The sequence below is a fragment of the Bombina bombina genome, chromosome 6 (assembly GCF_027579735.1).
Source record: "Bombina bombina isolate aBomBom1 chromosome 6, aBomBom1.pri, whole genome shotgun sequence".
Taxonomy (NCBI): domain Eukaryota; kingdom Metazoa; phylum Chordata; class Amphibia; order Anura; family Bombinatoridae; genus Bombina; species Bombina bombina.
The window spans coordinates 206,619,840-206,633,190 of NC_069504.1; the positions used below are offsets into that span (position 1 = coordinate 206,619,840).

The window sequence follows — 13,351 nt, forward strand, 5'->3', positions numbered from 1 at the left end:
GTTTCCCACAAGTAAGGAATGCAGCTGTGAACTCTTCCCATATTAAGAAGGAAATTTTAAATTATGCTTACCAGATAATTTCCTTTCCTTCTGTATGGGAAGAGTCCACAGCTCCCGCCCGTGTTCTCCGATGAGCGGCCTTAAATTTAATTTATTCATCTGGAACTTTTTTCACCCTGATATTTCTCCTATTGTTACTTCTTCCTTCGGCAGAATGACTGGGGTTATGAGGAAGTGGGGGAGGTATTTAAGCCTTTCGCTAGGGTTTCTTTGCCTCCTCCTGGTGGCCAGGTTCAGTATTTCCCACAAGTAAGGAATGCAGCTGTGGACTCTTCCCATACAGAAGGAAAGGAAATTATCTGGTAAGCATAATTTAAGATTTTCTGTTAAAAAAAATAACCGTTGAAACTGAAGAATCCTTCAGTTTATATCCTGGAGAGAGCTCTACTCTGTCCATGTCACAACAAATTTTTTGGTGTTATTCTATGTCTCGAGAAGTATGAGTATAGGTGCAAGCCTGTATGTTTCTGCTGCAGTTAAAACCCCCGTTATACTTTCTTCTGGTCTACTTCAGTTTTTATCTTTATCTAAACAACCAAAACAATCTTTTAATGACTTTAATCTAGATAAGGATTTCAGCTAAAGTTTGTCTCTCATTTTAAACTATTCCACAATCCAACAGCCAGCAAAGTAAATCAAGACTTGAAGCAGTATCTTTGTACTTTTCTTTTTAAATGCCCTCCATTTGGAGTATCTGCTACTCATTGGTGGTAAATTTCTAATGCTACACATTCAAAGAATCCTCTTACTGCCTTCATGGTGGTACTAACACAAGGCAAATAAGCACTGCAGACCACTTCTAAAACTAGACAAAAGTTGTAAAATCTGGCCCTAACTTTACAAGGTCCTCTGCTTGGTGAATCTAGTTTTTTATAAATTAGTCCTGCCGCCTATCTTCTCTAAAGGCACATGAAATCAGCCATTCTTTGGTATTGCGAAACCTTGTACACTGTAAAAGATTTTCTGTGGTAGAGGGATCTCGTATTTCACACTATGTTTTGCATATTATTTAGCACTGTTTTTGAATCTGCAGCTCATACTGTTTTTTTGACGTGTGCAGTGATTTTACAACTGGCTACTGGTGCTGTTTGTAGTGGTCTTTAAAACTTGCTCTCACATACTTATTTGGGCCCATGTATTCAGTCATTCTGTTTGTATTCTGTGTGTGACTATCATTTCTGTTGATTTCCATGTATGATCCCCGGCTGCCTCTTGACCTTCCTTTGAATCAAAACTCATGTATTAACCTGCTTGATTGGCCTGATTATTGAATCTGCTCTCCCCTGAAATCACAACATTGTATTGTTGAAGTGTGACAAAAAGATGTCTGATTTTATGTAAAGTTTTTATACATCAGTAGCAACCCATGATATCACTACCCTTTTATTGTTTAAGTAATTTTCTTTTTCCTTATTTTCATCTATAATTAAGCTCACATTTAAAGACTTGATAACATTGTGTCAAACTCTAGTCCTTGAGAGTTGCAAATACTGTAGATCAGGATTTGAAAATGTATCTTATCACTGAATAACCAACATACTTGAATATAATTAAAGTGAAGGTCAATTTTGATGAATTGGTTTTTAATAATCCTATTAAAAACAAGGGCCCTTTAATTAATCAAAATTGACATTTCACTCGTTTTCTTCAAAAACTTACCTTTTAATCCTGGCAGCCGCTCCAGCACTTCCTCCGCCCGTCGCAAGCCGTCTTCGCAGGTCCAAAATGAGAAATCCAGCTTCCTCCAATCATGGCGTTGGATCAGGCCAAGATTCCCCCGGGGTGGAAACCGTGATTGGAGGAAGCCGGATTCGTCATTTCTGACGTCTGCAGAGACCTCCGACGGCCGTGGGAATCGCTGGAACGGCTGCCAGAATGAAAAGGTATGTTTTTGAATAAAAAGAGTGAAATGTCAATTTTGATGAATTAAAGTGCCCTTGTTTTTAATAGGATTATTAAAAACCGGGCACTAATTCATCAAAATTGACCTTCACTTTAATTCACTCACCCAAAGAGATTCTTTAATCATGATGTGTTTAACCCTTAAAGCCCATAATACTATAGTATGTTGTTAGTATGTTTTATCTTGTGAAATAAGTTTTTAGGCTTTAAACTATTATGCTCTCAATATTGTCATATTCTCATGTAACTTTGTCTTAATCCTGTTCCATACAGCCTTTAAAAGGATTCCTTTCCAATGGGCCTGGACTCCAATACAAAGTCAGTTGGCGGCAGAAAGATTTTGATGATGAATGGACATCAGTTATACTTGCGAATGTTTCTAAATATATTGTGGCTGGCACACCAACTTTTGTTCCTTTTGAAATCAAAGTTCAAGCATTAAATGATCTTGGTTATGCTCCAGAACCAGCCGTTATCATTGGACACTCAGGAGAAGATTGTACGTCTCATAGATGTATTAATATATCATACAATATGTATATTTAAAATATATTTTTATCTGTATTAATGGTAAATGCTTTTTCTTTTTTTCATTTAGTACCAATGGTCTCACCAGGAAATGTACAGGTGGAAGTTATTAATACCACACTGGCAAAAGTTCAGTGGGAACCTGTTCCTATAGCAAAAGTTCGTGGTCATCTTCAAGGATACAGAGTAAGTTATTTTAAAGGGACATGAAACACAACATGTTTCTTCATGATTTAGATGGAGCAATTTTAAACAACTTTCAAATTTTCTTCTATTATCAAAGTTGTATCGTTCTCTTGGTATTCATTGTTTTAGGAGCAGCAATGCACCACTGTGAGCTAGCTGAACACATCTGGTAAACCAATGACAAGAGGCATATATGTGCAGTAACCTATCAGCTCCCAGTATTGTATTGATGCTCTTGAACCTACCTAGGTGTGTTTTTCAACAAAGGATGCCAAGAAAACAAAGCAAAAAAGATAATAGAAGTAAATTAGAAAGTTGTTTAAAAACGCGTTCTCTATCTCATGAAAAGGTTATTTTGACATCCCTGCACAAAATAAATAAATACATTTGCTTTATTGTGTAGAAAAATATTTCATTAAAACAGATGAATATATTGGCATAGTAATTTAAAGAATAAGTAAGGTAACTTTCTGCTAGATTACGAGTTTTGCGTTTTGAGGGGTGCGGTGCTAACTTGCACGTTATTGTCACCGCTCACTTCCCTACAGCGCTGGTATTACAGGTTTTCAGAAACCCGGTGTCATAATGCAAGAAGTGAGCATAGAGCTAAATTGTGCTCCATACCACACTCCAGTACCAGCGCTGCTAGCTGGTTTTACGTGCTTGTGCACGATTTCCCCATAGACATCAATGGGGAGAGACAGCTGAAAAAAAGCCTAACACCTGCAAAAAAGCAGCGTAAAGCTCCGTAACGCAGCCCCATTGATTCCTATGGGGAAACTTAATTTATGTTTACACCTAACACCCTAACATGAACCCTGAGTCTAAACACCCCTAATCTTACACTTATTAACCCTTAATCTGCCGCCCCCAACATCGCCGACACCTACATTATACTTATTAACCCCTAATCTGCCACTCCAGACATCGCCGCCACTATAATAACTATATTAACCCCTAAACTGTCGCACTCCCGCATCACAAACACTAGTTCAATATTATTAACCCCTAATCTGCTGCCCTTAACATCGCCGCCACCTACATTACTGTTATTAACCCATAATCTGCCGCCCCCAACGTCGCCGCCACTATACTAAAGTTATAAACCCCTAAATCTAAGTCTAACCCTAACACCCATACAGAAGAAAAAAGTAGAGAGGTGTTAGTCAAGTAAGCAAATAAGCATTGTAAGGGGATAGATTAACCCGGTGCCTTTCTGCTGCCGTATTAGTAACCCAATCTGATCTCCTCTGACGTCAATTCCAAATAAGCAAGTCCCAAATCAATAGGCAATATGAAAATTAAAGGGGTTAGGACCCGTGGTGCACTCTTACCCTCCGCCTTTCACTCAGCAGCTCCAGAGAGAAAGAAGACCCCGATATCTTGTCGGTGGAAGCAATTGGCTCCCCGGTCTCCTGCGCCTCCCTCGGCGTCTCCGGCTCAGAGTATTCCTAAAGTGGCCCGGCACTTCCGGTTGGTGACGTCACTCCCCTTCACAACGGACGATTGCAGATGGGTATTGCAGCAGAGTGTGGGATAATCAGCTGTGCGGCGCTGAAGGATCCTCTGGATGCGGCAAATGACCCTAACACCCCCTAACTTAAATATAATTAAAAGAAATCTAAATAAAAATTCCTATCATTACCTAAATAATTCCTATTTAGTTACATTGTAGCTAGCTTAGGGTTTATTTTTATTTTACAGGCAAGTTTGTATTTATTTTAACTAGGTAGACTAATTAGTAAATAGTTATTAACTATTTACTAACTACCTAGCTAAATTAAATACAAATATACCTGTAAAATGAAACCTAACCTGAGTTACACTAACACCTAACCTTGCACTACAATTAAATAAATTACCTAAATTAAATACAATTAACTAAATTACAAAAAAAAAATCACTAAATAACACAAAATAAAAAAAGAAATTATCAGATATTTAAACTAATTACACCTAATCTAACAGCCCTATCAAAATAAAAAAAGACCTCCCAAAATAAAAAAAACCCTAGCCTACAATAAACTACCAATATCCCTTAAAAGGGCCTTTTGCGGGGCATTGCCCCAAAGAAATCAGCTCTTTTACCTGTAAAAAAAATACAAACACCCCCCCAACAGTAAAACCCACCACCCACACAACCAACCCCCCAATTAAAATCCTAACTAAAAAAACCTAAGCTCCCCATTGCCCTGAAAAGGGCATTTGGATGGGCATTGCCCTTAAAAGGGCATTTAGCTCTTTTTCAATTGCCCAAAGCCTAATCTAAAACTAAAACCCAACCAATAAAGCCTTAAAAAAACCTAACACTAACCCCTGAAGATCCACTTACAGTTTTGAAGAACCGACATCCATCCTCAACAAAGCCGGGAGAAGTCCTCAGCGAAGCAGCAAGAAGTCCTCAACAAAGCCGGGAGAAGTCTTCATCCAAGCTGGCAGAAGTGGTCCTCCAGACGGGCAGAAGTCTTCATCCAGACGGCATCTTCTATCTTCATCCATCCTGCTCGGAGCGGGTCCGTCTTCAAGACATCCAGCGCAGAGCATCCTCTTCTTCCGATGACTAAAGTCGAATGAAGGTTCCTTTAAATGACATCATCCAAGATGGCGTCCCTTGAATTCCGATTTGCTGATAGAATTCTGTCAGCCAATCGGAATTAAAGGTGAAAAAAATCATATTGGCTGATGCAATCAGCCAATAGGATTGAGCTTCAATCCTATTGGCTGATCCAATCAGCCAATAGGATTGAGCTCGCATTCTATTGGCTGTTCCAATCAGCCAATAGAATGTGAGCTCAATCCTATTGGCTGATTCGATCAGCCAATAGGATTGAAGCTCAATCCTATTGGCTGATTGCATCAGCCAATAGGATTTTTTCACCTTTAATTCCGATTGGCTGATAGAATTCTATCAGCCAATTGGAATTCAAGGGATGCCATCTTGGATGACATCATTTAAAGGAACCTTCATTCGTCTTTTGTCGCCAGAAGAAGAGGATGCTCCGCGCCGGATGTCTTGAAGATGACCCACTCCGCGCCGGATGGATGAAGATAGAAGATGCCGTCTGGAGGACCACTTCTGCCAGCTTGGATGAAGACTTCTTCCGGCTTTGTTGAGGACTTCTTGCTGCTTTGCTGAGGACTTCTCCCGGCTTCATTGAGGATGGATGTCGGCTCTTCAAAACTGTAAGTGGATCTTCAGGGGTTAGTGTTAGTTTTTTAAGGGTTTATTGGGCGGGTTTTAGTTTTAGATTAGGCTTTGGGCAATTGAAAAAGAGCTAAATGCCTTTTTAAGGGCAATGCCCATCCAAATGCCCTTTTCAGGGCAATGGGGAGCTTAGGTTTTTTTAGTTAGGTTTATATTTGGGGGGTTTGGTTGTGTGGGTGGTGGGTTTTACAGTTGGGGGGTGTTTGTATTTTTTTTTACAGTTAAAAGTGCTTATTTCTTTGGGGCAATGCCCCGCAAAAGGCCCTTTTAAGGGCTATTGGTAGTTTATTGTAGGCTAGGTTTTTTTTGGGGGGGGGCTTTTTTATTTTTATAGGGCTATTAGATTAGGTGTAATTAGTTTAAATATCTGATAATTTCTTTTTTATTTTGTGTAATTTAGTGTTTGTTTGTTTTTGTAATTTAGTTAATTGTATTTAATTTAGGTAATTTATTTAATTGTAGTGTAAGGTTAGGTGTTAGTGTAACTCAGGTTAGGTTTTATTTTACAGGTAAATTTGTATTTATTTTAGCTATGTAGTTAGTAAATCATTTATAACTATTTAGTAACTATTCTACCTAGTTAAAATAAATACAAACTTAGCTGTAAAATAAAAATAAACCCTAAGCTAGATACAATGTAACTATTAGTTATATTGTAGCTAGCTTAGGGTTTATTTTATAGGTAAGTATTTAGTTTCAAATAGGAATTATTTAGTTATTAATAGTAGGTTTTATTTAGATTTATTTTAATTATATTTAAGTTGGGGGGTGTTAGGGTTAGTCTTATATTTAGGGGTTAATAACTTTAGTATAGTGGCGGCGACGTTGGGGGCGGCAGATTAGAGGTTAATAACTGTAATGTAGGTTGTGTCGATGTTAGGGGCGGCAGATTAGGGGTTAATAATATTTAACTAGTGTTTGTGATGCAGGAGTGTGGCAGATTAGGGGTTAATATGTTTATTATAGTGGCGGAGATGCGGGAGGGCCTCGGTTTAGGGGTTAATAGGTAGTTTATGGGTGTTAGTGTACTTTTTATCACTTTAGTTATGAGTTTTATGCTGCGGCTTTGTAGCGTAAAACTCATAACTACTGACTTTAGATTGCGTTACGAATCTTGCAGGATAGGCTGTAACGCTCAGTTTTTGGACTCCCAGAAAAAGCTTGTAATATCGGCGCTATGGAAGTCCCATTGAAAAAAGACTTTACTCAAATTGCGTAAGTTAATTTGCGTTAAGGCCAAAAAAGTTTGTGGTACAGCTGTACCTACAAGACTCGTAATAGCAGTGAAAAAGCAGCGTTATAACCCATAACGCTGCTTTTTTACTCATAGCGCAAAACTCGTAATCTAGCCATTTATTTGCTGTTGTCAGGTGGACTCTTCAGTATAGTATAACACAGCATTGCAACTTTTTATTGATTTCAAAGCTATTCCACTTTTTTTTTTGTGTATATGTAATTGATTTTGTTTTTTAATTTTAAAAGGGACAGTCTAGTCCAAAATAAACTTTCATGGTTCAGATAGAGAATGTAATTTTAAACAATTTTCCAGTTTACTTTTATCACCAATTTTGCTTTGTTCTCTTGATATTCTTAGTTGAAAGCTAAACCTAGGAGGTTCATATGCTAATTTCTAAGCCCTTGAAGGCCGCCTCTTCTCTCAGGGCATTTTGACAGTTTTACACCACTAGAGGGTGTTAGTTCATGTGTGTCATATAGATAACACTGTGCTCACGCACGTGGAGTTCCAGTGAACCAGCTCTGATTGGCTAAAATGGATGTCTGTCAAAAGAACTGAAATAAGGGGGCAGTTTGCAGAGGCTTAGATACAAGGTAATCACAGAGGTAAAAGTGTGTTTATATATATATAACTGTGTTGGTTATGCAAAACTAGGGAATGGGTAATAAAGGGATTATCTATCTTTTTAAACAATAAACATTTTGGTGTAGACTGTCTTTATTTTTACTTTTGTGCTTTGAAATGCAAACAAAAACAATGTAAAAGAAACAAAGGCATTGCTGGGTTTTCATGTAGGTTTTTGCAAGGGTTTTCAAAGACAACCATGGATGCAAAATGATACATAGACAAACGAGAGTAAAACGCGTTAGTTTGATTCAGTATCGATGGTGACTGCCAAATATTTATGTGAACTTAGGTTTTTCCACACGAACAATTATATTCATTGTGTAATAGCATATACTTTGAAATGCTTTTTAATTTACATTTTTTAAAGAATATTTTTGTAATTAATTTGTATTTCATAGTTTAAAAAGGTGATTTAAACTATATTTTCACTTTTTTGCTAAACACAGATCAACAATCTGGTTTGGTTCCAAGGAATAGAATATAACTCAATAAAGGTACCAAAGAGTAGAATATGATAAATCAAAAAGTACCAAGGAGTAGTAGAGTATAAGAAATCAAGAAACGTACCAAGGAGTAGATTATGATAAGTGAAAGAAACGTACCAAGGGGAAGAATATAATATAAATAAAAAGTAGCTGAAAATATGTTTTCTGTTTAAATTGAATAGCTGGTGTTGATTGTTACCCATGCATGGTTTGGGGCATGTAATAACTGTTAAATAGATAAGTTAACAGATGTTTTGAAATGTATTTGAACTTGAAAACGTTGCATAAACCTATGTGATATACTTTAGAAGGCAACTTGCATTAATTGGAATTGGGCTAAGTAAGTAACATTGTTTTCATGTGAAATTGTATTCATTTGAAATACACATACATGAAAGAAAGAGGAAGCTTGTCAATTAGAGACACAAAGCCCAGCTCCCATATTATTACTGGGAACAAAGACAAAGACCAGAGGACAGCTGACACATTTCAGTGTGGGCTTTTCTCAAGCTTCTAGTGTTTACTAGATCTCCTCTTCCTTTCTTCTTTGACACAAAAGATTTTTCTGCTTCAAGCATGCCAACAGTTGTGCTGGTCACTATTGTGCATCTGATGCCATGCTTTGTTGAGGGGTGAATTCTAGAACAGAAATGATGGTATTTGAAGGACAGAATTATAAATTTAATATATATATATATATTTTAAATGTATTTATTTATTTTTTCCTCAATTTGATTGCGATAATTTCAATATTCAAACTATTTTTATAAAAGTAATATACTTTTAAAGAGACATGAAACCAAATTTTCTTATTTCATAATTCAGACAGAGCATACAATTTTAAATAACTTTTCAATTTACTTTTGTCAAATTTGCTTCATTCTCTTTGTATTCTTTGCTGAAGGACCAGCACTGCAGTACTGGGAACTAGTTGAACACATCAGGTGAACCAATAAAAACAGGCATATGTGTACTACCACCAATCAGCAGCTAGCTCACAGTAGTGCATAGCTGCTTCTGAGCCTTCCTGGGCATGCTTTTCAACAAAGGATACCAAGTGAACAAAGCAAATTGGATAATATAAATCAAATGGAAAGTTGTTTAAAATTGTATTCTCTATCTGAATCTTGAAAGAAAAAAATGTGGGTTTAATTCCCCCTTAATGCAGTGCGTAGCCAATTTTCCTCCTTTTGTATAAAAATATTAGGCCTAGATTTGGAGTTTGGCGGTAGCCGTGAAAACCAGCGTTAGAGGCTCCTAACGCTGGTTTTAGGCTACCGCCGGTATTTGGAGTCATTCAAAAAAGGGTCTAACGCTCACTTTTCAGCCGCGACTTTTCCACACCGCAGATCCCCTTACGTCAATTGCGTATCCTATCTTTTCAATGGGATCTTTCTAACTCCGGTATTTAGAGTCGTGTCTGAAGTGAGCGTTAGAAATCTAACGACAAAACTCCAGCCGCAGAAAAAAGTCAGTAGTTAAGAGCTTTCTGGGCTAACGCCGGTTCATAAAGCTCTTAACTACTGTGCCCTAAAGTACACTAACACCCATAAACTACCTATGTACCCCTAAACCGAGGTCCCCCCACATCGCCGCCACTCGATTAAATTTTTTTAACCCCTAATCTGCCGACCGCCACCTACGTTATACTTATGTACCCCTAATCTGCTGCCCCTAACACCGCCGACCCCTATATTATATTTATTAACCCCTAACCTGCCCCCCACAACGTCGCAGCCAGCTACCTACAATAATTAACCCCTAATCTGCCGACCGCAAAGAGCCGCCACCTACATTATAGCTATGTACCCCTAATCTGCTGCCCCTAACACCGCCGACCCCTATATTATATTTATTAACCCCTAACCTGCCCCCCACAACGTCGCAGCCAGCTACCTACAATAATTAACCCCTAATCTGCCGACCGCAAAGAGCCGCCACCTACATTATAGCTATGTACCCCTAATCTGCTGCCCCTAACACCGCCGACCCCTATATTATATTTATTAACCCCTAATCTGCCCCCCTCAACGTCGCCTCCACCTGCCTACACTTATTAACCCCTAATCTGCCGAGCGGACCGCACCGCTACTATAATAAAGTTATTAACCCCTAATCCGCCTCACTAACCCTATAATAAATAGTATTAACCCCTAATCTGCCCTCCCTAACATCGCCAACACCTAACTTCAATTATTAACCCCTAATCTGCCGACTGGAGCTCACCGCTATTCTAATAAATGTATTAACCCCTAAAGCTAAGTCTAACCCTAACACTAACACCCCCCTAAATTAAATATAATTTAAATCTAACAAAATTAATTAACTCTTATTAAATAAATTATTCCTATTTAAAGCTAAATACTTACCTGTAAAATAAATCCTAATATAGCTACAATATAAATTATATTTATATTATAGCTATTTTAGGATTAATATTTATTTTACAGGTAACTTTGTATTTATTTTAACCAGGTACAATAGCTATTAAATAGTTAAGAACTATTTAATAGCTAAAATAGTTAAAATAATTACAAATTTACCTGTAAAATAAATCCTAACCTAAGTTACAATTAAACCTAACACTACACTATCAATAAATTAATTAAATAAAATACCTATAATTATCTACAATTAAACCTAACACTACACTATCAATAAATAAATTAAATACAATTCCTACAAATAAATACAATGAAATAAAATAACTAAAGTACAAAAAATAAAAAAAAACTAAGTTACAAAAAATAAAAAAATATTTACAAACATTAGAAATATATTACAACAATTTTAAACTAATTACACCTACTCTAAGCCCCCTAATAAAATAACAAAGCCCCCCAAAATAAAAAAATGCCCTACCCTATTCTAAATTACTAAAGTTCAAAGCTCTTTTACCTTACCAGCCCTGAACAGGCATGCCCCAAGAAGTTCAGCTCTTTTGCCTGTAAAAAAAAACATACAATACCCCCCCAACATTACAACCCACCACCCACATACCCCTAATCTAACCCAAACCCCCCTTAAATAAACCTAACACTAAGCCCCTGAAGATCTCCCTACCTTGAGTCGTCTTCACCCAGCCGAGCCAAATTCTTCATCCAAGCGGAGCAAGAAGAGGTAATTAGTTTAAAATTGTTGTACTATATTTCTAATGTTTGTAAATATTTTTTTATTTTTTGTAACTTAGTTCTTTTTTATTTTTTGTACTTTAGTTAGTTTATTTCATTGTATATATTTGTAGGAATTGTATTTAATTAATTTATTGATAGTGTAGTGTTAGGTTTAATTGTAACTTAGGTTAGGATTTATTTTACAGGTAATTTTGTTATTATTTTAACTATTTTAGCTATTAAATAGTTATTAACTATTTAATAGCTATTGTACCTGGTTAAAATAAATACAAAGTTACCTGTAAAATAAATATTAATCCTAAAATAGCTACAATATAATTATTCGTTATATTGTAGCTATATTAGGGTTTATTTTACAGGTAAGTATTTAGCTTGAAATAGGAATAATTTATTTAATAAGAGTTAATTTATTTCGTTAGATTTAAATTATATTTAACTTAGGGGGGTGTTAGTGTTAGGGTTAGACTTTGCTTTAGGGGCTAATCCATTTATTAGAATAGCGGCGAGATTCGGTCGGCAGATTAGGGGTTAATAATTGAAGTTAGGTGTCGGCGATGTTAGGGAGGGCAGATTAGGGGTTAATACTATTTATTATAGGGTTAGTGAGGCGGATTAGGGGTTAATAACTTTATAATAATAGCGGTGCGGTCCACTCGGCAGATTAGGGGTTAATAAGTGTAGGCAGGTGGAGGCGACGTTGTGGGGGGCAGATTAGGGGTTAATAAATATAATATAGGGGTCGGCGGTGTTAGGGGCAGCAGATTAGGGGTACATAGGGATAATGTAAGTAGCGGCGGTTTACGGAGCGGCAGATTAGGGGTTAAAAATAATATGCAGGGGTCAGCGATAGCGGGGGCGGCAGAATAGGGGTTAATAAGTGTAAGGTTAGGGGTGTTTAGACTCGGGGTACATGTTAGAGTGTTAGGTGCAGACGTAGGAAGTGTTTCCCCATAGCAAACAATGGGGCTGCGTTAGGAGCTGAACGCGGCTTTTTTGCAGGTGTTAGTTTTTTTTTCAGCTCAAACAGCCCCATTGTTTCCTATGGGGGAATCGTGCACGAGCACGTTTTTGAGGCTGGCCGCGTCCGTAAGCAACTCTGGTATCGAGAGTTGCAGTTGCGTTAAATATGCTCTACGCTCCTTTTTTGGAGCCTAACGCAGCCTTTCTGTGGACTCTCAATACCAGAGTTATTTTAAAGGTGCGGCCAGAAAAAAGCCAGCGTTAGCTACGCGGGTCGTTACCGACAAAACTCTAAATCTAGCCGTATGTAACTTAAAAAGTGGACATTTAGGGCTAGATTACAAGTGGTGCACAAACCCGACAGGAGTAAACTAATTCTTAATGTGCGCTAACCCGAAATGAGTTATATTAAGGTGTATTTATTAAATATAAAATATTGAAAAATATTAATGTAAATAATTATAGATGTACTAAAATATTCTAAAAATAATCCATAGAATATATTTGTATATTTTGCAGTATCTTTAATAATTATTAAGATTTTTTTTTCAATATGTTGTATTTAATATTTACATAACGTGTCTCAAGATAATTAGTTCTTCATGTGCACTAACCCGACATCGTGCTGGAACTAAAGTGTGCAACCTGAAGCGTTACGCATATTTTACATTCCAATGTTCGTCACTTAGAGAAAAAAATATATTTTTGTTTTATATATATATATATATATATATATATATATATATAAAATTAGCCAGCGACCCAGAATTCCGGTGTTGCTATAACCTGGGTGCTATCCTCAGTTGCAATACATATAATCTTTCTCATGGTAGGGCACTCACAGGATTTAAACTCAGTCCATGTTTATTTCAAAATATTTTATTGATAATAGATCAAATGTCGACATTTCGGCCCTTCATTGGGCCTTTCTCAAGACAAAATGTTATGTGGCCATCAGAGGAAAAAGCTTCACAGCTGCATTTCAGCCGTTCTCCCGAAAAGCAGGCCTTGTCCGCCTGTAAAAGTT

The 13,351-nt window shown here is 37.0% G+C and overlaps 1 protein-coding gene across 1 annotated transcript in view; it reads left to right on the plus strand.

The window, feature by feature from the left end:
• Window positions 1-13,351, plus strand: part of NRCAM (neuronal cell adhesion molecule) — a 334,348-nt gene that overhangs the window by 213,165 nt on the left and 107,832 nt on the right. The window contains exons 21-22 of the mRNA XM_053716724.1: window positions 2,236-2,461; window positions 2,561-2,676. Coding sequence (XP_053572699.1) covers window positions 2,236-2,461; window positions 2,561-2,676 — 342 coding nt within the window. The remainder of the gene's footprint in view (window positions 1-2,235; window positions 2,462-2,560; window positions 2,677-13,351) is intronic.